This window comes from Pseudorasbora parva, chromosome 24 (genome assembly GCF_024679245.1).
Source record: "Pseudorasbora parva isolate DD20220531a chromosome 24, ASM2467924v1, whole genome shotgun sequence".
NCBI lineage: Eukaryota > Metazoa > Chordata > Actinopteri > Cypriniformes > Gobionidae > Pseudorasbora > Pseudorasbora parva.
Genome location: NC_090195.1, coordinates 37,382,256 through 37,407,522, shown reverse-complemented (window position 1 = coordinate 37,407,522; position 25,267 = coordinate 37,382,256). Strand labels below are relative to the sequence as shown.

Genomic DNA, 25,267 nt, shown 5'->3' with positions numbered 1-25,267 from the left:
AACGAGCCACACTTTCTGTCGATAAACTGTATGTAGATGGAATACTCTACCGCAACCATAATATCACCACCTGGTTTTAGTAGCTCTTATACCACGCCAATATGCATCTTGATTGTAATTTTGACACCCTCCCCCTCCCTTAAACTTGCAGTAACCTACTGGCCCTGACGCCCCGAATGCGACCTCTGTCCTCTCTCTTCCTATGTCTCAATCTCCCCTTGTCCACTCCTTTCTCTCTTTTTCTCTCAATGTTGAGTGCTTATAATGTTTTGTTCACTATGTTTCGTCTATGGTTTGTTTGCCTGTATGTACTGTTTGTTTGTGTTCATTGTGACTGTAGGCTGAACTTCAATTGTGATCCTTGTGCTGTGAATACTAAACAAGTAATGCTGACGCCACTCCAGAACCAGAGTCATACCTCTTCATTCACGGTATCTACCCTACCCTGCATCCTGTATAACTCATACACATACCATATCACATACCTATTCATCTCCCTCCTTATCCCCCTCTCTACGTTGAGTCATATACACACCTGCGCACACCCTCACACACACACTGCCCTTATCGCCATCATACATTTTCATAACTCCTCAATCACAATATGGCACCACTTACATTTCTGACTTGGAACATTCGTGGGGTTGGATCTCAGGCAAAGAGGATCAAAGTCTTTAAACATTTGGATAATTTAAAAGCTGACATATGTCTCCTACAAGAAACTCACCTATCAGAATCAGACTACATCCGCATCAAATCAACAGAATTCAGTCACCTATTTTCAGCACATTACAACACAAAACAAAGGGGAGTTTGTATTTTGATAAGAAAAAATATCTCATTCACTCATAACACCACCATCACAGACCCAGAAGGACGTTTTATCATCATAAACATCTCAATCAACAGCACCCCTGTTACAATTGCAAGTGTTTATGGCCCCAATACAGATGATCCAGTTTTCTTTCAGAACCTTTTTTCTTCCATCTCAACTATATCTGACTGCCCCATCATAATCGCAGGTGACTTCAATACCGTTTTAGACCCCACAATAGACAGATCTGATCACTCAAAAAACAAACGAATATGGCAATCCGCAAAAACAATAAAACAGTTCATGAGCGATTTTGGCCTTGGCGATGGTTGGCGGCTAAAGCACCCGAACTCCAAAGACTACACTTTTTTTTCTCCAGTCCACCACTCTTATTCCCGTATTGATTATTTTCTAACCAGCAACTCTATCATGCCGAATATTTCTGATTCAACAATACATCCTATAGTCATTAGTGACCATGCTCCGGTTACAATCAAATGGAACATAATTAACCTACAGAAACCCATTAGCAGATGGCGTTTCAACACATCTCTCTTGCAAGACCCAAAATTCATCAGTTTTATTAGGAGAGAGTGGGCTTTCTTTCTAGAAGTGAACGATTCCCCTGGAACCTCTCCATCCCTTCTGTGGGAAACAGGAAAAGCAGTGATTAGAGGAAGAATTATTTCGTATTCTGTATATAATAAAAAGAAGGAAAAAGAACAGGAAGCAGATCTAAATAACAAAATCAAACAATTGGAAGAAATCAATGCAAACAACCCAACAGAAGAAACGTGGTCGGAACTAAGAAAACATAAATTCAAACTCAATGAAATTCTCAACAAACGCACTCAGTTTATCATCCATCGTTTGAGGCAAGAAAACTTCCACCATAGCAATATATCAGGTAAATACTTAGCAAATCAAATTCAACGGAACAAAGAAAAAGCAACAATCTCAGTCATAAAAAACGCAGCAGGGAAGCCAACCAGCTCACCAGAAGAGATAAATCAGGTTTTTTACAATTTTTACAATAAACTATATTCTTCAAAAAATAACCCTAATCAGGAATCCATCGACTCATTTCTAAATAGCATCAAATTACCACAACTCAGTGAAAATCAAACAAATAATTTAGAGTCACCTATAACTCAACAAGAACTGTATGTTGCTCTTAAACATATGCCTAATGATAAAGCACCAGGTCCGGATGGCTTCCCTGCTGAGTTCTACAAACAATTCTGGCCCATCTTAGCTCCACTTTTCATCAGAATGTTTAATGAATCAAAACAAAAAGGAAGACTTCCAGCTAGTTCCACCACAGCATCAATTTCACTCCTCCTTAAGCCCAATAAGGACCCAACAATGCCATCCAGCTACCGGCCAATTTCTCTTCTCAATGTTGACAATAAAATAATCGCCAAAACATTAGCACGTAGACTAGAAGAGGTATCTCCATCCATTATCCACCCAGACCAAACTGGCTTCATTAAAGGCAGAATTTCATCTTCCAACACCCGCAGACTGTTTAATGTTATGTACCACTCCTCAACTCTTCAAAAAAATACTATTATAGCAACTCTTGACGCAGAAAAAGCTTTTGACAGGGTAAACTGGAATTTCCTGTTTTCCACTATGAGGCGGTTTGGTTTCGGGGAATCGTTCATTAAATGGGTTAAACTTCTTTACAATTCACCTTCAGCCACAGTGATCACCAATGGACTAACATCACAAAGTTTCACACTATACCGGGGAACTAGACAGGGATGCCCACTCTCCCCTTCTTTATTTACCATCTTCATTGAACCTCTAGCAGCCGCCATCCGTCAGAACCCCCGCATCAAGGGAGTTCAGACTCCAACTATGGATCATAAAATCAGTCTCTACGCCGACGACATCCTTCTCTTTCTTCAAGACCCCAGAGCATCAGTACAAGAAACAATTAAACTCATTGACACATTCTCTAATATTTCTGAATACTCAATCAATTGGAATAAGTCTGCAATTCTCCCCTTACACCCGAACAGCTGGGAAGTGACAGCACACTCTTCACCGATCCCACTCTGCACTAATTATATTACATATTTAGGGATAAAGGTCTCTGCCAGGCTGTCCGACTTATTTACTCTAAATTTCCCCCCACTACTTAATTCAATAGTTGATGACCTGCAGCGCTGGATGAACCTCCCACTATCCATCATGGGCAGAATATCAGTCATCAAAATGACAATATTACCCAAAATAAATTATTTATTCTCAATGATTCCCACTCAGCCCACCTCAATCTGGTTTAAGACTCTCGATTCAACAATTACTCAATTCTACTGGAAAAATAAGACACCAAGAATCAAACTGACCACTCTACAAAAACCTAAAGCACTCGGAGGACTAGAGGCTCCACACTTCCAGCACTATGCACTGGCCAACCAGCTTCAATACATCTACAAATGGTTACATCCCACTCCCTCAGACCACACCTGGTTAGACTTAGAACAAACCATCTGCAAGGATATTCAGATCTCAGACCTCCCATTCTGCAGTCAGTCAATCAAAAAACATCCTTCCTTCAAAGCACCAACAGTATCGTCCAGTCTGACAGCCTGGTGGAAATTCTATCACATTACTAGTTCACCTGTAGCACCATCAATTCGCACCCCAATTTGGAACAACCCCGACTTCATGGTCAACAAAACAACACTCAACTTTCTCACATGGATAGGCAAGGGTATTACTCACCTTCACCACATCATTCAAGACAAAAATCTGGTTTCATTCTCTTATTTGATCCAGAAGCATGGCATCGAGAGTAAACACTTCTTAGAATACCTACAAATTAAATCATCTATTCAAGCAAAAATTAATATTCAAACCGCTAACCTGGACATCCCTCCGCCAATTTTGGAGCTGATCAACATTCCCTCATCCAAAAAAATTCTCTCCAAAATGTACAAAATTATATTTCATTCAGAAAAAACATTAAGCCTTCCATGTCACAAATGGGAAGCAGACTTGTCCATTACTCCCGGTGCCGACTTCTGGACCCAAATCTGTAAAAACATCTACCTAATGACAAAAAATAGTAATCTACAACTAATACAATACAAGGTACTTCACAGATTTCACTTCACTGCACAGAAATTGTCTAAAATGGGGTTTGGTTCTGATTTATGTTCTCACTGCATGCAAAATAACCCAGACACATACATTCATGCTGTCTGGCAATGCACTCCAGTCAGCCGTTTTTGGGTAAGTGTCACAGAATCACTCTCTTCTATCTTTGGCTGTCACATCCCAGCAACCCCTTCCCTGTGTATTCTTGGTGATACTACCACAATCAACTTAAGCACCTCGTGCAATAAAACACTGCTAGTAGCATTGACTATCGCCAAGAAAACAATACTCATGAACTGGAAATCAAGGAACAATATACATATTACTCACTGGAAAAACTTGTTAACAGATTATATATCAATGGACACTATATCATCTCCAAAATTAATCAATACTCAAGATTCACCCTCCCTTTGGTCACCCTTCATCACCTACTTACAGTCCTGACACTCTCTCCCTGAGATCCAAACCACAACGTCAGATCCACACATTTCTTCATATTCACATGTCAATAGCCACAAACACTAGGGCAGAGGATGGTAGCTGGAACAATCATCATTGATGGTGATGATAACAATGATGGTGATAATAATAGTGATGATAATAATAATGATAATAATAATAATATTGTTGTGATTATTATTAATTATTATTAATTAAATATGAATATAATTTCCCCCTCCCCTTCTATCTTCTATTTTTATTTTTTTTATTTTTTCTAATAACTTCATTATTTACCCCCCCCCCTCTCTCTCTCTCTCTCTCTCTCTCTCTCTCTCTCTCTCTCTCTCTCTCTCTCTCTCTCTACTTCTCTCTACTCGTCTCTATTGTGCCTGGGCCCCATGGATGGCTCGGACGGCCCGGTCCTGTGGGGTTGCCATGTTGGTTTGGTGTCGGCCGGTCCGGTGGGGTATCTGCGGGTTCTAGGGCCCCCATGGGGCCCCCCTCCCCACTCAGGCATGCGTGCGCCACACCCTGGTAGCACTCAACACGCCTTACTCTCTTTTAAATGCTCTACACATTAGGCTGGACACATCATATTTCTACCAATAACAAGAATAAAAATCAAAATAGGGTATGTGAGATGTACATGTGGATGCCTTAGCAGGTGTTTCACTGTACACCTCACTTCTTTTAATGCACAGAGAAAGCATATATCCACTAATACATAGGGGGAGTGCGTTGTGCAGGAAGGGGGGATCTGGGTAGATACTCACCCTGCATATCCACTTCTTTTAATGCAGTACATCTGATAAGCCCATAATTTAGTAATTCACACTCATACATAGGGCGAGAGTAGTATGTTGAGAATTGGCTATGGGGTTGGGGCGTGGTAGATCCTGTGGGGGGAGGGGGTTGTGTGCTGTGGGCCTGATGGCACGCAGGGCCTCCCCTCTGCTGCCCCACCATGGTATACCCTGTGCGGGGACCGGAGAGCACTGTGGCTTTGTATGGGTGACCAGGCAGTCTGAATTCAGCTTTTTACAGTTCACCCCCCCCCCACCACACACACACACACACACACACACACACACACACACACACACACACACACACACACACACACACTGCTTCTTCACTCCTGGGAATTTTTTTTTTTTTTTTTTTTTTTCTTACTTAATTTTTGCCATTTCATTCATATCTAGAATCAACCTGTATGCAATAACACTCAGCCTTTATATTTGTTGTTAATGTTATTTCCTATCAAGATAATATTCTAATATTATGTGTAATACATGTGTCTATTGTATTGTTATAGTTTGTTTGTAAATAAAAAAAAAAAAAAAAAAAAAAAAAAAAAAAAAAAACATTCATCTGCACTCAACAAAACTGCCTGACGTTACTGAATGAAATGATGAACCCATGAAGAGGAAACGACTGAGAGCTTTGAGGTGGTGAAGGACTCGATCGACTGCATCTGTCTTTGATCATCGCTCCGAATCCCATCCGGACACAGTCTTTGACAAAACTGGGATTTTTCAGCTTTTTGATCAAAACAAGTTTTTTTGTGTGTTTTGTTTTGTTTTTGTTGCTGTTGTTTTGTTTTTGTTTTTAAAAATATGAAACTTACTTACATTCAAGTCTTGATAAAAAATAATGAATGATTTATATTCAACATAATATTCTTGGTGACATGAAAGTTTTGTGAATATGAACAAAAATGCTGGAATTCACAAATGTTTTAGGAAATGCTGGCAGGGAAAGAATGAACACACTAGATGAAAAAACCTGCGGGAAGGCAATGCCATTTTCCATTAGTCAGTGTCACGATATGAGGCAAGACTTGGGTCGTAGTCTTCATTAGAGAGAGTTTTATTGACCAAAGCACGGAGAGCATAAGCCATGCATTGAACTCAGTCAATAACATTAATAACCCTCCCGTAAGCATACCCAAACTACGGTAGCTTCCCATGAACAAAAGACAATCTCACAACATTCAGTGAACAGTAAAATATCTGCATTGTCTGGCTCCATAAATACAGTAATATAATATCTACAGCAGTGGCGGCTGGTGAAAAATATTATAGGTGGGGCTATTTTTGGGGGGTCTAGCGGTTAGCCTGGTCTGGTAAGACAATATCATATGTATATGAAACATAGATCTAATATAATGTATCGCTTTGCGTTTGCACTTTTTCTAAAAGTTTGAATGAAATGAGTTGAAATGAGTTCTAAACACATTCTAAAGTAAAACCATCATTAGCATATAATTAACACACATTATGTTTCAAAATGAGAGATTATTAAAAAATAAATATTAATAATAAAAACAGCCAGGCAAGCCTCTGCTAATCTACAGCCATCATGACCAGTCATTATCCATATTTCAGCTCAGAGTAGAGTCATTTTTATGCTTAGAAATGCATCTAAACCTATACTATAACAAAAAAGTGCTACTTTGTGGTTAATGTAAATATTTCAAAACACAGAGATGCATATTCCCACTTCATACAGAGAATGATTCCCACTTGGAATGAGTCCACGGATTCGATCTGACAGTCCAGAGAGAAATCTAGAAGTTGCTCACAGTAATGTCCAAAATACTCAGAGTAATTTACATATACAAGTATGTGCACTCTGACTCTGCCGATTGTGGTTATGGCAGTTTTGTGTGCGATACACATCAGATGGTCAGTAAGCGGTAAATGTTCACGGGTCTGAGTGAAAGCTCTAATTGGTTGTGTGCTAAGATCAATTGAAGGTAAGTTATGGAAAGGCAGGTTAGCAGCTTCAGGAGCATCAGTCAGCTCGGCACAGCCAACCATGTGTTCAGAAACTGACAGCATCTTGAGACGGCCTTTTACAAATGCAAATGTGAAAACAGCTTCAGACAGCTTTGCTGAGGATAAGACAAGCTTCAGGGCTCACAGACCAATCAGCTTTCCATCAAAGTCACAACTGATTCTTACATTCCTGATTATACTTCCTCTGGAGCGCGGGAAGACTTCATATCTGCGTTTAATCACACCATCCCCAAGAACACGTGCATTAGACAAAAGCTGAATGTGTGATTTAAAAAAAGAGCCATTAATACAGCCTTTTAAATTTAAAAAGACATAAAAGTGGAGCATATAGTGTATTTCAATTCAATTCAATTTAAACTTTATTGTCATGTGTTCCAGAGACAGTCTTCACGGAACAATGTAAATCTTATTCTGTGAATCCTCCCAGCAGCAGTAAACATCAATTAAACAAATAAACATAAACATAGATAACAAAGATACATACAACAACAATGTGTATGTATGCATATGTTCAGTGCAAAATTCACATAAGTAGGTTGTCAGTAGTTATGTTATGTTGCGTGTTTTTGTGTGTGTGTGCGTGTGTGTGTATGTGTGTGTGTGTGTGTGTGTGTGTGTGTGTGTGTGTGTGTGTGTGTGTGTGTGTGTGTGTGTGTGTGTGTGTGTGTGTGTGTGTTTGTGTGTGTGTGTGTGTGTGTGTGTGTGTGTGTGCGCGCATTTATGTGTATGCAAGGTGAAATGTATCATTACAAAATAATGTAGCGTCTTCCTGATGGTAGAAGTGTGAATAAGTTTTCTGGTGACCCTGGCCTGGTAAATACTCTCCAGCATTGATAGGGCTGTTCCTGTGAAGTTTTCAGCTGCTCTCACCACCTTTTGCAGAGCCTTGCGATCCCAAACCAGACTGTGATAGAGGATGGTGAGGATGCTCTCAATTGTACACCTGTAGAAGCTGCTGAGTATTTTTCCTGGCATGCCAAATTTCCTCAGCCTTCTTAAGAAATACAATCACTGTCGTGATTTCCTTACCAGGTGTGTGATGTTATGAGTCCACGAGAGATCCTCAGATATGTGAACACCAAGAAATTTAAATGTGCTCACCTTCTCCACTACAGTCTCTCCAATATGCAATGGTAAGTGCTACTGCCTCCTTCTCCGTGGGTCAACAATCATCTACTTTGTTTTGCCAATATTTAGGGAGAGATTGTTGACCTGACACCACTTCACCACTTCACCAGGCCATCCACCTCCCTCCTGTATGCTGAATCATCACCTCCAGATATCAGTCCAATGACTGTAGTATCATCAGCAAACTTGATGCGGGTGTTAGTCTGGGAGGCAACGCAGTCATGGGTGTAAAGTGTGTAGAACATGGGACTCGTCTAAAGTCAGCGGCGCGTTGCGCGTTGTTCATTATGCTATTTTAAGGGCGCATGCTTGGCCATAATCTATAGCATGCAAAACACGCAGACACTTTGCTCATGTAATCTACACAAATGCAACAGTTATTTTTGCAAATCATAAATTGTTACATTAAAAAAATATTAACACATGAGATGACGGAAATCATTCTGGTGTGCCACGAAGATGTGAAAAAATAGGCATAAATCTAGCTTACAAATTATTCAGGCTAATTGTAGTAATTAAGGATTAGACCTGTTTGCCCAATAGTGGCAAGACATATATGAATATAAGGACATCTGTCCTTCACTGCTCTACAAGAACATCCGTCTCCTCGGCTGTGAGCCGCTCCTGGCGTGCGCCTGGTAAATACGCCATAATAATAGCGACCCATAATGGAACTTGCGCAGCTGCTTTTAAAGGGAATGTTGGATGCCGCTCTGATTGGTTTATTCACGTTACGCCCAAACCACACCTATGAATAATGAAGCTACTTCAGACCAACCCATTTTAGATTTGCGCCGGGCACAAGAGCCATTTATCCCGCCGGGAAAATAGCAACAGCGCCGAGACCCGCCCACAAAGTTACTTGCGCTTCGCGCTTTGACACTTGCGTTTCAGATCATTAAAATAGGGCCCTAACACACACTAACCCTAACCCACCGAGAACACACTCCAACACACACTAACCCAAACCCACCGAGAACACACTCCAACACACACTAACCCAAACCCACCGAGAACACACTCCAACACACACTAACCCTAACCCACGAGAACATACACTAACCCTAACCCACCGAGAACACACTCCAAAACACACTAACCCTAACCCACTGAGAACACACTCCAACACACACTAACCCAAACCCACCGAGAACACACTCCAACACACACTAACCCTAACCCACTGAGAACACACTCCAACACACACTAACCCAAACCCTCCGAGAACACACTCCAACACACACTAACCCAAACCCACCGAGAACACACTCCAACACACACTAACCCAAACCCACCGAGAACACACTCCAACACACACTAACCCTAACCCACGAGAACATACACTAACCCTAACCCACCGAGAACACACTCCAAAGCACACTAACCCTAACCCACCGAGAACACACTCCAACACACACTAACCCTAACCCACTGAGAACACACTCCAACACACACTAACCCAAACCCACCGAGAACACACTCCAACACACACTAACCCTAACCCACTGAGAACACACTCCAACACACACTAACCCAAACCCCCCGAGAACACACTCCAACACACACTAACCCAAACCCACCGAGAACACACTCCAACACACACTAACCCAAACCCACCGAGAACACACTCCAACACACACTAACCCAAACCCACCGAGTACACACTCCAACACACACTAACCCAAACCCACCGAGAACACACTCCAACATACACTAACCCAAACCCACCGAGAACACACTCCAACACACACTAACCCAAACCCACTGAGAACACACTCCAACACACACTAACCCAAACCCACCGAGAACACACTCCAACACACACTAACCCAAACCCACCGAGAACACACTCCAACACACACTAACCCAAACCCTCCGAGAACACACTCCATCACACACTAACCCAAACCCACCGAGAACACACTCCAACACACACTAACCCAAACCCACCGAGAACACACTCCAACACACACTAACCCTAACCCACGAGAACATACACTAACCCTAACCCACCGAGAACACACTCCAACACACACTAACCCTAACCCACCGAGAACACACTCCAACATACACTAACCCTAACCCATGAGAACACACTCCAACACACACTAACCCAAACCCATGAGAACACACTCCAACACACACTAACCCAAACCCTCCGAGAACACACTCCAACACACCCTAACCCACTGAGAACACACTCCAACACACACTAACCCAAACCCACCGAGAACACACTCCAAAGCACACTAACCCTAACCCACCGAGAACACACTCCAACACACACTAACCCTAACCCACTGAGAACATACTCCAACACACACTAACCCAAACCCACCGAGAACACACTCCAACACACACTAACCCTAACCCACTGAGAACACACTCCAACACACACTAACCCAAACCCCCCGAGAACACACTCCAACACACACTAACCCAAACCCACCGAGAACACACTCCAACACACACTAACCCAAACCCACCGAGAACACACTCCAACACACACTAACCCAAACCCACCGAGAACACACTCCAACACACACTAACCCAAACCCACCGAGAACACACTCCAACATACACTAACCCAAACCCACCGAGAACACACTCCAACACACATTAACCCTAACCCACCAAGAACACACTCCAACACACACTAACCCAAACCCACCGAGAACACACTCCAACACACACTAACCCAAACCCTCCGAGAACACACTCCATCACACACTAACCCAAACCCACCGAGAACACACTCCAACACACACTAACCCAAACCCACCGAGAACACACTCCAACACACACTAACCCTAACCCACGAGAACATACACTAACCCTAACCCACCGAGAACACACTCCAACACACACTAACCCTAACCCACCGAGAACACACTCCAACATACACTAACCCTAACCCATGAGAACACACTCCAACACACACTAACCCAAACCCATGAGAACACACTCCAACACACACTAACCCAAACCCTCCGAGAACACACTCCAACACACACTAACCCAAACCCACCGAGAACACACTCCAACACACACTAACCCTAACCCACGAGAACATACACTAACCCTAACCCACCGAGAACACACTCCAACACATACTAACCCAAACCCATGAGAACATACACTAACCCTAACCCACCGAGAACACACTCCAACACATACTAACCCAAACCCATGAGAACACACTCCAACACACACTAACCCAAACCCATGAGAACACACTCCAACACACACTAACCCAAACCCATGAGAACAGACTCCAACACACACTAACCCAAACCCATGAGAACATACACTAACCCTAACCCACCGAGAACACACTCCAACACACACTAACCCAAACCCATGAGAACACACTCCAACACATACTAACCCAAACCCATGAGAACACACTCCAACACACACTAACCCAAACCCATGAGAACAGACTCCAACACACACTAACCCAAACCCATGAGAACATACACTAACCCTAACCCACCGAGAACACACTCCAACACACACTAACCCAAACCCATGAGAACACACTCCAACACACACTAACCCTAACCCACCGAGAACACACTCCAACATACACTAACCCTAACCCATGAGAACACACTCCAACACACACTAACCCAAACCCATGAGAACACACTCCAACACACACTAACCCAAACCCTCCGAGAACACACTCCAACACACACTAACCCAAACCCACCGAGAACACACTCCAACACACACTAACCCAAACCCATGAGAACAGACTCCAACACACACTGGCTTCCCATCCCAGTGCAGTCCTTGGGACTATCAAGAGGGTGTGTTCGGATAAAAAGCTTGAAATCATTTTAACAGATTAAAAACTAAAAGAAGTGTTTCGTATTCATTTCTAAAACCAACTGGCAGCCATTGAAGGGAAGGAACAATAGCTTTTCTTTCTTTATTAATTCCTCTTTAGGGGGAATTACAGCCGAGTATAGATAAAGGCAACGATACACTTCTCAAAATCTTTAACAGACAGGAAAGGCTTTACCGTAGATAACATTTCAATTACATTAACTCACTTTAATGACTCCATTAATCTGTTTATCAAAATTAATTCCACTGTCACATATAAAGCACTTTTTTATTTAAGGATGAGGGTCAACATCCCACCAACATTTACAAAGCCAAGTCTCTCAGAAAGGCCGAACATCATTTATTCTGGAGATCTATAGATGTGGAATCACAGCCGGTGGGGAAGTTGGTTTCATATGTGATGGGTTGGAAATGTGATAGTGGCCGACCATAATGGCACACCGGATTCTCCTACAATTATATCCACAAAGAATTGGAGCAAACTCTTAAAATGCATCAAGAGACCCATTTTAAACCTTTAGTTTGAAAAAAAGATTATTTTTTATCTCATCAGAAAAATATTTTGCCCTTGCTGCTTTCACAGATTTTTTAGACTTTGATAAGAGGATTTCATAAGACAGAATTCTTCCATTTACTTCCCAGATATCATCATCTTACCAGGGGTTTACAAGTTTCTTCCTCTGAGGAGCAAAAGCATTTAAGATCTTTACACAAGTGGAGTTAAAAGCTCCTGCTCCTCTACATTTTGATGAGATGAAGAGAAGTCTTAAAAGGATTCTAGTGCCTCTTCATATGCAAGTCTCTATGAGACAGAGCTAAATATATGAATGGACATTCGCCGTCGACGGACAAACAGAGACAGAGTTCCCACAAATGTGTGCAGAGCCGTTCCCAAATAAGTCATTCCCAAAAGGGTCAATAATATTTAAAAATCCCATTACAGCATACATGGATATTAAAGTCCCTAACAATTAATGTTTTATCATAGTTAGGGACAAATTCCATTCATTCATTAATTCTGTCATTCATTCATTCATTCATTCATTCATTCTTTGTTAGATTTGGGATATTCCAGTTCCAGTAAAAGCCCTGCAGTCCAGATCTCCGTCTGTGTGAGAGAACAGCCGATCTTTCTTCTCAAACATGTTAGCTCAGTTCCTTGAACGGTGCGGTTTGTTTGCGTGCTCTGAAGTTGTCATTACACATGTTTATCCAGGAATATATCTATCTGCTGCCTTTCATCTAATCTCAGTCTCTGGCAGAAAGCCGTTGCTAACAGGGTAGCCCGAGGGACGGCAGTGCCGGAAAAATAATATAAATGCAAATGACACATTGTGTCGCTATTGGCCTGTGGAAATACCCACTCTCAGGCTGCGCTCTCTCACCTGCCTTCTCATGTTCAGTGTCTGTCTCTCGCTCTGCTTCGGTCTGAAGTGTTGTCAACTTCCAGCTCTATCATTTCACAGGAAAACAGGCACAGATATTGCCATTCCAGGAGAGAGAATGGGAAAAGAGCTTTGGTGTTCTTTGAAGAAGAAGCTTATTCATGTTCTCCATTTGTGATTCCACTTCAAGAAACAATGCGCATCGCTGCATATATTACACAATGATGAAATTTGCCAACGAGTATAGTTGGCACCACTGGCAGTGGCAAACATCCATGATGAGGTATTGAAGATGAGAAGAACAGAACAGAGGGAGGAAACACGCCAAATGAAGTGGATCTGTCGTTCGGGAAACTTCTCCTGCGGCCACTTTTATAAGAGAAGCTTTGGAATATAATAAAAATATGCCAATCACGTTTGTGTGTTCAACATTAATCCGTCTCGGATGATTGCCCATAGAGCCCGATTGAAGGCATGCAGACACCGTAACCCTTGACCTCTAAACAGAGCTCAATTTTGACTGGTCAACAGGCCGTGTGCTTCAGTATCTATGAGAGCATTACGAGTGTTGACTGCATTAAACTGACTGGGCAAGCCAGGAAATGACGACACTCTGAACTGCTGCAGAGACAGAAGCAGTGTGTCTAAGTCACATTTACGGCAGCGTTTTTAATCTTATCTAGCATTTGTAAATAATACATTTCTGAGCTTGGTCTTTCACTGTTTAGAGTCAGCTTACGAAGCAGCTTTAATATTGTAATATTGTGTTCTTGATGTACATTTTGTAGTGCTCTAAATGCTAAGTATTCAAGTACACCTTTCTGAGGTTTAGAAAACAAATGTTTTAATAATAGCCATAGTAAAGAGCAGATGATATGAAACAATCAAACATTTGGGCTAAAACTCAGCTCAGTTTTTTTTTTTTTAAACAATATAAGCAGATATACCATATATAGCAACTGGTAATGAAACGGTCTTGAGGGAATCGATAAGAATGAATGTTGTTTCTCTGCACGCTGCTTATAGATTAGGCATAATGGACAAGTCAAGTCAGCTTTATGCAACGCAGATCGTTTCAAAGCAGCTTTACAGAAATAAGGCAGAAAATAAATAATCAATGATTCTGTAAAGCAGCTCTAAAAGAAAATAGAGCCATTGTTGAGCCGAGGTTATTTGAGTGTTGAATAACTGTGGCGTCGGTTCACGTCATCTCTACAGCAGTTCATCATCGCCCAGCTCCGTTCAGTTCTCACACAGGCAGATCAATAACACAGCTGAATATGAATAAGTGTCCCAGAGGCCAAACCCAAACTCCATCAGTGACACAACTGAGAATCTGTCACTGAGTTCTCCTGAATGAACACAGTTTTGTAAAGTGCAGTCTGTAAACAAAATCATTTACATTTGTGCATTTGGCTAAAAGCAGGAGTTTTTCAGCTAATGGGTGAATAAGACAGTATTTACAGTAATATGATGCAAGTGTGATACTTGACAGCATCGCTTCTACGTTTATCTCAGACTCTTCTCAACATCGGCACGGAAAGTACTGCGTAAGTAAAAGGAATTTACAGCATAATTTTCTGTAATTATAGTGTAACTATGTGTAGTTATAAGGGAACAATGTGTAATATTTGTGTAATAAAGGGGTAACTATCAGGAAAATTAACAAATCATTTATACTGGAAGTATTTTTTAATTAAGGGGTGATCATCTGTGTGGTTACAGGGTAAGTGTGAACCTACGGGCTGTCTCTGGTTCCCCCCATAGGCTGGTCTATGGCGGCAGGCCGGTCTCCACCGTCTGCTGGTCTCTGGCGGCAGTGGAGTGGGACGGCTAATGCTGTCATCTTCAGAAGGGCCGATGGTAAACGGCCAGTTATTTACCAGTACCCATTCCACAAATACGTTTTCTAACATGAAATCAAAGATGGCGGCGCCAGTGTTTCCTCGTTTGTCTCCGTAGTTTATCTGTGTTTTATAAGCTTAACGGGTTACCTGATTAGAATAACTTTCATCCTGGGTCTCAGTACTGTGCTAACAACTTGGTGATGTTAAAAACACAAAATAACACACCCTAATCTATAAAAATGAAACATGCTGCATCAATAACATGAGGCTACCGGATTACCTTCTGCTCACTTATGTGCTCAGATGGATCATTTTCCGGATTCTTCCAAATTCTGTAATTATGCTGTTTCCTGACACCAGTGGCTTTGCATCAATCCACATGGCTTCATCTGAGTTTTTGACTGTTCTTCTGAGACCCTGCACCCTGTCATGGAGATCTGCATTTGTCCTCCCTCTATTTAAAAGTGGACCCACAACCTGTCGTCTCTACTGATGTGCTGTGAGGGAATCAGGTGTGCTGGATGATGGAGACACACAGGACAGCTTTGAGAACCACTGATGATGGCTCATATTTTAAAAAAAATCCACTTTATATTTGTAAGCAAAAAACATTTGATTGATATCTGTTCATGATAGATGTTTTCTGATGAAGCCACAGGTTGACATGGTAACGGGTGGAGAACAGCTGTCATGAACATGGCGAAACACCAGAGCGCCAGAATTAACAGGCTTTCCTCAGGAGCTGCCGTTTACTACAGTTCCAGAAATTAAAGGGCAGAAAGAATGTGTTATTCTAAGACGTAGGCCCATTCTTTGTGTGCTGTGAAGTCTACTCTGTAATACCGCTTCTACATTACTCTGTACTGAAAAATGATACACATTACAAATGTGGGCCAGTTCTGCTTCATGCGTTTTGTTCATGGCTGACATGCGGCATTGCTATGGCTTCATTGTGGCCTAAATCTGACAAACGGGAGTGGACCGCCCAAGTGCCATCATTCCACGCGGGTAGTGGGCCAGATGAAAGTGTCAAGTGTGGGCCGGATCTGGGCCAGAGCAATTTTGCTATCTGGGCCAGATGTAGGCCAGTTCTGCTTCATGCGTTTTGTTCATGGCTGACATGCGGCGTTGCTATGGCTTGATTGCGGCCTAAATCTGGCAAACGGGGCGGACCGCCCAAGTGCCATCATTCCACGCGGGTAGTGGGCCAGGATGAAAGTGTAAAGTGTGGGCCGGATCTGGGCCAGAGCAATTTTGCTATCTGGGCCAGATGTGGGCCAGTTCTGCTTCATGCGTTTTGTTCATGGCTGACATGCGGCGTTGCTATGGCTTGATTGTGGCCTAAATCTGACAAACGGGAGTGGACCGCCCAAGTGCCATCATTCCACGCGGGTAGTGGCCCAGATGAAAGTGTCAAGTGTGGGCCGGATCTGGGCCAGAGCAATTTTGCTATCTGGGCCAGATGTGGGCCAGTTCTGCTTCATGCGTTTTTTTCATGGCTGACATGCGGCGTTGCTATGGCTTGATTGTGGCCTAAATCTGACAAACGGGAGCGGACCGCCCAAGTGCCATCATTCCACGCGGGTAGTGGGCCAGATGATAGTGTAAAGTGTGGGCCGGATCTGGGCCAGAGCAATTTTGCTATCTGGGCCAGATGTGGGCCAGTTCTGCTTCATGCGTTTTGTTCATGGCTGACATGCGGCGTTGCTATGGCTTGATTGTGGCCTAAATCTGACAAACGGGAGTGGACCGCCCAAGTGCCATCATTCCACGCGGGTAGTGGGCCAGATGATAGTGTCAAGTGTGGGCCGGATCTGGGCCAGAGCAATTTTGCTATCTGGGCCAGATGTGGGCCAGTTCTGCTTCATGCGTTTTGTTCATGGCTGACATGCGGCGTTGCTATGGCTTGATTGTGGCCTAAATCTGACAAACGGGAGTGGACCGCCCAAGTGCCATCATTCCACGCGGGTAGTGGGCCAGATGAAAGTGTCAAGTGTGGGCCAGATCTGGGCCAGAGCAATTTTGCTATCTGGGCCAGATGTGGGCCAGTTCTGCTTCATGCGTTTTGTTCATGGCTGACATGCGGCGTTGCTATGGCTTGATTGCGGCCTAAATCTGGCAAACAGGAGCGGACCGCCCAAGTGCCATCATTCCACGCGGGTAGTGGGCCAGATGAAAGTGTCAAGTGTGGGCCGGATCTGGGCCAGAGCAATTTTGCTATCTGGGAATGTTGTATTAGTGCATGGGCAGAGAGAACAAAACAAGGACCTGTACATGTTAGGACTTGACTGCATGTATTCAATTATTCTAAACACAAAACTTATGTGGAGATTATTTAAAAAAACAAGACTTTCATGTGGGAAACGAGGGAAGAGTTCTTACCTTGCCTACATACAGCGGCTCTGTCCCGGTGTATTCCTCAAGCACAAAGAACTGATTCCAAACCCAGTTACGTTTCTGTCTCTGCAGAGCGTCCTGTGAATGTCTGTGGTTCTCCAGAGGTTGGTCATGGGTCGGTTCAGCAGACATCAGTCCCCACCGGCTCATGTTCTGGACAGCCAGGAGCCAGGCGGCACAACATACGAGACGGACACAAAAACCCATCTGGGATCGTGAAGGATCACCACACGAGACGGTCAGAGACTAAACAAAACACAAACGTTCTGAAACACCACCAACAAAAAACCCAGCAGAGAATGAAATGTCCAACTCTTGCAGTTTGTGGATTTTTCAAAGTTTTTGATGCAGAAAACCCAGAAAACCCTGATGGGATGACAGTGATGTCACTCTGAAGGACGGGTCGCTCATGGTTCATCTGCGTGAGGAGTTTTGATGCCTATCAGAGAAAGAGATGAGTGAGAAACAAGAGTGAGAGGATCTGCCGAGTTTCTGAAGAAGTGTTTTTCCAGCCAATCCGCACTGCGATGCTTGGGTGTTGGGCAGGATGTTGCTAAAAGCAGTCGGTTCATCTTGTCATGATTATTAGGGTGTATTACTGTGAAAAACCCTCTCTACAGTTGTTGTTGTTTTCCCGCTATAGCTGGAACGATGGCAAATGGTGCAAATGGATTTTTAAATGCCAGTCGCAATTTTTATAAACATATTTTTTTATTCTGGTATTGCAATTTAAGGGAAAATGTATATAGGACGCCATTTTGAACCATAAAAATGTGTTTTCCTTTAATGTGTCACCCTTCTGTGGAATGGTGTTTTTCCCCTTAAAATAGCACAATAACACATAATGTGATGAATAATGAATATGTGTAAGTACAACGGGCATTATTAGAGAAATTATTGCATTATATTAATAATTCAATGCCCCAGAGTCAATCATTACACCTGGGCCCCTACACCTGCTCCACACTGGACCCCGACACCTGCACCCCATCCTGGGCCCCTACACCTGCTCCACCCTGGGCCCCTACACCTGCTCCACACTGGACCCCGACACCTGCACCCCACCCAGGGCCCCTACACCTGCTCCACCCAGGGCCCCTACACCTGCTCCACCCTGGGCCCCAACACCTGCTCCACACTGGACCCCGATACCTGCTCCACACTGGACCCCGATACCTGCCCCACACTGGGCCCCTACACCTGCTCCACACTGGACCCCGATACCTGCTCCACACTGGACCCCTACACCTGCTCCACACTGGACCCCTACACCTGCTCCACACTGGACCCCGATACCTGCTCCCCACTGGACCCCTACACCTGCTCCACATTGGGCCCCTACACCTGCTCCACACTGGACCCCGATACCTGCTCCTCACTGGACCCCGATACCAGCTCCACACTGGACCCCGATACCTGCTCCACACTGGGCCCCTACACCTGCTCCACACTGGACCCCGATACCTGCTCCACACTGGACCCTGATACCTGCTCCACACTGGACCCCGATACCTACTCCACACTGGACCCCGATACCTGCTCCACACTGGGCCCCTACACCTGCTCCACACTGGACCCCGATACCTGCTGCACACTGGGCCCCTACACCTGCTCCACACTGGACCCCGATACCTGCTCCACACTGGACCCCGACACCTGCACCCCACCCTGGGCCCCTACACCTGCTCCACACTGGACCCCGATACCTGCTCCACACTGGACCCCGATACCTGCTCCACACTGGACCCCGATACCTGCTCCACACTGGACCTCGATACCTGCTCCACACTGGTCCCCGATGCCTGCTCCACACTGGACCACGATACCTACTCCACCCTGGGGCCCTACACCTGCTCCACCCTGGACCCCGATACCTGCTCCACCCTGGGGCCCTACGCCTGCTCCACACTGGACCCCTACACATGCTCCACACTGGACCCCGATACCTGCTCCACACTGGACCCCGATACCTGCTCCACACTGGTCCACGATGCCTGCTCCACACTGGACCCCTACACATGCTCCACACTGGACCCCGATACCTGCTCCACACTGGTCCCCGATGCCTGCTCCACACTGGACCCCGGTACCTGCTCCACACTGGACCCCTACACCTGCTCCACACTGGACCCCTACACCTGCTCCACACTGGACCCCGATACCTGCTCCACCCTGGACCCCGATAACTGCCCCACCCTGGGCCCCTACGCCTGCTCCACCCTGGACCCCGATACCTGCTCCACCCTGGGCCCCTATGCCTGCCCCACCCTGGGCCCCTATGCCTGCTCCACCCTGGACCCTGATACCTGCCCCACCCTGGGCCCCTACACATGCTCCACCCTGGACCCCGATAACTGCCCCACCCTGGGCCCCTATACCTGCCCCACCCTGGGCCCCTACGCCTGCTCAACCCTGGACCCTGATACCTGCTCCACCCTAAGTCCCACCCTGGGCCCCTACACCTGCCCCACCCTGGGCCCCTATGCCTGCTCCACCCTGGGCCCCTACACCTGCCCCACCCTGGGTCCCTACACCTGCTCCACACTAGGCCCCTACACCTGCTCCACACTGGGCCCCTACACCTGCCCCACCCTGAGCCCCTACACCTGCCCCAACCTGGGCCCCTACACCTGCTCCACCCTGGGCCCCTACACCTGCTCCACACTGGGCCCCTACACCTGCCCCACCCTGGACCCCGATACCTGCTCCACACTGGACCCCGATACCTGCCCCACCCTGGGCCCCTAGACCTGCCCCACCCTGGGCCCCTACACCTGCTCCACACTGGGCCCCTACACCTGCCCCACCCTGGGCCCCTACACCTGCCCCACCCTGGGCCCCTACACCTGCTCCACACTGGGCCCCTACACCTGCCCCACCCTGGGCCCCTAGACCTGCCCCACCCTGGGCCCCTACACCTGCCCCACCCTGGGCCCCTACACCTGCTCCACACTGGGCCCCTACACCTGCCCCACCCTGGGCCCCTAGACCTGCCCCACCCTAAGCCACGCCCTTGTCAGCCTCCAGTCCAGCCATACAATACTCTGACGATTATTCGGGAGGAGGGAGTACAGTCACGGTTTGAGTGTGTTCATGTTTGTTTCTTGGCTGGTTTTCTTGTTCTGTCCCGTATCAGTATGTTATCTGAGAGAGTTCAGGTGTGTCTAGTTTAGTCTCATCAGTTCCTCTGGTTGCAGTGTACTTAAGCCCTGTGTGTCTTTCTGTTCATTGGCAGTTCTACGTCGGGTTGGTTGTTCTGCCCTGTTCGTGAGTATTTGAGTTTGTTTTTGAATAAAGTTCTCAGATCCTGCTTCATCTCTGCTGCAACACAAACACACACACACACACACACACACACACACACACACACACACACACACACACACTTACACACACACACACACACATATATATATATATATATATATATACTTAATCAAATGTGACAGAAAATACATGTAGGATTTCTATTTAACATAAATTATGTTCTTATTCATGAAAGAATCCTGAAAAATAAAAGGCATCACAATTTACACTAAAATGTGAAGCAGCAAAAACCCACAGAAAGCAGGACTTCGAGTTTATGTTGGTATTCATTACTGCAAAATGTTATATTCAGTATTGTCAGTGGTTTTAAATATATATATTCAATTTTAATTACATACACAAAGAAATAGACATTTTCACATTGTATGAGTCAAATAAAATATGGAATGAAACAAAATTCAGTTTAAAATTCTAACCCTAACTAATGCAGTGCCTTGCATGCAGCGTCAAGCTTTTGATATGCAGAAGAGATTTTAGGCAAACAATATAATATGTAATAAATACATTTAATATATAATATAAATATGTTCATTATGCACATATAATAGTCAGTCCAGTATTCAGCGAACACAAAGACATGAATATACTTTTTATAACAAACTAAGAAATGGTTGAATGTATATTTAAGCCTTTAAGAGTATGCATTTTTTTGTTGTTGATTTTTGTTTTTTGTAAAATTAGCAACTTTTACATTCTAACAATATTTGATGTGCATGTGCTCTATAGAGAAAACACCAGATCAGTTCGTGGATGGATGACATTTTCATTCAGAATCAGTTTAAAGTGAATGCGAGAGCGGGTACAGACAGACTAATGAGAAGATAATGGGTGGTTTCTGCCAAAGACATGTAATAATAATTAATAACTAATATCAACAATTATTACTATTTTGTAATGACTTTTTTAATATTATTATTATTATTATTATTATTATTATTATTATTATTATTATTATTATTATTATTATTATTATTTGATTATCAAAGTCAGTATAGTGCAAAATTCATGCCTCCGTCTGGATATAGGCATTATGCTTCTGGTTAACTTACATTATATAAAAAAAGGTTAAAAAGATAAGAAAAATATGATTTACAAATATAATAGCTTCTGATTAATGTTCCTTGCTGTTTAATTGACTGTCCTTTAAAGTAAGATAATAGACCCCATGTAGGCTTTAACGCATAAGAGATACAAAGTTTACATTTAAATAGTTTCAATTTACATATTTGAATGCATCTTAAAGCCTCTGATCTGAACACATCTGAAGACTGACTGAGACTGTCTACTGATGTTCATGTAAAACCATGTAACATGAAGACAATTCAAAGCCAAATATTCTCTTAATGTTGTTTTATGGAAGTAAATAACATCTCATTAATCACAGACACACATAAAAACTCACCTAACGTGACTGTCGAGAAACATGGCAGAAGTTCTCGCTTCGATATGACCGTGTTGACCCGACAAGCTCAAGTAAGGAAAGCTGTCAGAGAGAAAAGACAGACCAGAGTCAGATCCTCTCGTGCGCACATGAACGAGTGTGAGGAGACGCGCCTCTCTCTCTCTCTCTCTCTCTCTCTCTCTCTCTCTCTCTCTCTCTCTCTCTCTCTCTCTCTCTCTCTCTCTCTCTCTCTCTCTCTCTCTCTCTCCCTCACACACACACACACACACTGACTGAACTGTTTATTCGAGCTGGTATCACAAACTTAAAAAAGCTTGTATGTTCAGCAGGGGCTGGATTAGGAAATGTTGAGGAAATGGCTGCTTGTGTGAAGATCAAATCTGTTCGAGCAATGAGTCTAATAAGAGGATCGGCGATCGGCTCTTACATCAGAGGAAGATGCTCAAGGACTATTGTGAAGGACTGACTCTTTCTGATGACATGGACCCCTTCCCTAAATTGTTCTTATCCCCCAATCTAGAGAATCACTCTGGTATTTTTCTAGAATTAAAGAGTATGTATTTGGATTTTAGTGATGTTAATGGAAAACAGTTGTGTGTAAAGTTTTTTAACAAAAAAAGGGTTACATCAGAAAGTGGACACACCTTGGCGGGATGCTTTGGGACTAAATGAAAATGTCGAGCCAGAGTGGAGAGCGATATATAAGCCACCATTAACCAATCAACCAGCTGACATTCATTGGAGGGTTTTACATGGGATAATCGCAGTCAATGCTTTTCTTTCTCTTTTAAATCCTGACACGAGTCAATATTGCCCTTTTTGTGCTGAAAAACAGACTGTTTTTCACTGTTTTATATACGGTGCCAGGTTAAAACCATTGTTTGAAATGACGAAATAACTTTTTGATTGTTTCAATGAGGTTTTTTCTGTGCAGATTTTAATTTTTCGTTTTAAATATGTGAAAAGTAGACGTGGTGAATGTCAGTTGTTGAATTGTGTATGTTCTCTTGTCTACTATTGAATGTGATGTTGTCACCCTGTTGGTGAGTGTTTGTATCATAGTCAAGTCTGTTCCTGTGTAACGTTTAGTAAAGTCTCGCCAAGCCAAGTCAAGTCTTTTGTTTATTGTTTTTGCCATGTCTTTGTTTTATGTTTTGGATATTCTCTGAATGAACCACTTGGGTTCTACATCTTGCCTCCAGTGGACTCACCTGTTACACTATGCTTACGTAGAAATAAATATAGTACTATATCAGCAAATGGGATTAAATAAGAAGCACCTGGGGTTCACTCAGAACATAGAAAATCTGCTTTTTTTAACGCACTGTCAATAAAAACCCCTTGCACAACAGAGCTATTGCGGCCTTGCAATCATTTCTTGTGCGGGACCATTGTTCCACCACACCTCGTCACACACCGACTGGTTAAACTATGCTGATAATGACAGAACTTGCAACCATAGTTGGATAATGATGCTTTTGGGAAACGCACCCCTGTATGGCTTCATTGAGTTTAGTTTTGTAGAAAATCTTTTTTAAAAGTGAATTTTATTTTAATTGTAATCAATGTTTCACCAACTAATTGCCTGTTATGAAATGTAGACTACATCAATAAATTACAACAATTCTGTTCTATGGGCACTGCCACTGTCATTGATACACTAAGTAGCCTAGTACACTAAGCTTGCTTCTGCTTTTCAAACATGGAAGTGTGACAAATGCACATAGGCTAGTCTATAAATTCGCTAATGTGGATAAAGGTATATTTTGTACACATCATGTTCTTATTAGGATAAAATATTTGAGGTTTTAACGAGAAAAAATATACACCATATCTCGTTATTACGAGAAAAGATGTTGATAAAATTACACAATATCTTGTTCTAACGACATAATTGAGTGGAAAAAAACTATATGTATGTGGCAGCAATATGTCACCGTAGTACGGGTGTTTAAAATAGTGTAATCAGAGAAAACCTCAGGTGTGCTTCTAAAAATCTCCACGGTGAGAGCGGAACGCATGACATTACTGGACTCTGACAGAGCTGTGATGAGGCTTTAATGGACAATGATAAGCCAGAGATCCACAAAGGTCAATGGTACAGTTATACCTGATTTACTTTATCTAAAACATAGATACATAGTGCGCTAATGAAAGAGAAGCGAAAGTGTAAAGGAGGGAAGTGTAAAATCTGTTAACAGTCTAATCATAATTCTTACCCTTCAGTGTGAAGATTAAACCTTGATCACATTCATTACTGCCACTGATTACAGTCGAGCTTTACAGAGGACTGCAAATCAATTTGTTGCAGAAATAATTATTTTGTGAAATGCATTTATTCCCCTGGAATTAGAGTGAGTTGCAGGATGGAGAACACTTTGCTTTGTGTTGTCCTACTTTAAGATGCTCACTGTTGTGATTTCAGTCATGTAAAGGCTGATGTCTGTCAACACCTGTCTACACTGAAAATATACATTTACACTCAAACTGACCACCAGTCTCAACTTTCAGACGCCATCTTTATTTTTTTAGCTCAACCATTGTTGCGTCTCAGTTCTCCTACTTATACTACTCCTTAAAGATATGTATTTTTTTTGTGAAGAAAAAGTTCCAACTTTTCAGTTTTTACCAGAAGAGTATTTTGGACAAACTAAGATGTGATTAAATTGCATCTTTAACACACGCTCTGCTGCATACTTACTCACATCCTGTCACTGTACACCGGCCTGTCAATCATCCTCCACATTTCATATCAG

At 43.5% G+C, this 25,267-nt stretch overlaps 2 protein-coding genes across 3 annotated transcripts in view; one reads left to right on the top strand and one right to left on the bottom strand.

The window, feature by feature from the left end:
- The window catches only part of LOC137063834 (cadherin-7), a 78,147-nt gene extending 55,508 nt beyond the window's left edge, over positions 1-22,639 (bottom strand). For both annotated transcript variants that reach the window (XR_010901441.1, XM_067435108.1), the window contains exons 1-2: positions 22,512-22,639; positions 17,768-18,221 (exon numbers count right to left, since the gene is read on the bottom strand). Coding sequence is in view for 1 of the 2 variants with exons in the window: in XM_067435108.1 (XP_067291209.1) it covers positions 17,768-17,989 (222 nt within the window). In the remaining variant the exon portion in view is untranslated. The remainder of the gene's footprint in view (positions 1-17,767; positions 18,222-22,511) is intronic.
- LOC137063810 (uncharacterized) lies at positions 18,237-20,530 on the top strand. Its single transcript, XM_067435077.1, has 3 exons — positions 18,237-18,253; positions 18,710-20,182; positions 20,224-20,530. Exons 1-3 carry the CDS (start codon positions 18,237-18,239, stop codon positions 20,528-20,530), a joined length of 1,797 nt encoding a protein of 598 aa, XP_067291178.1.
- Positions 22,640-25,267: the final 2,628 nt, after the last annotated feature.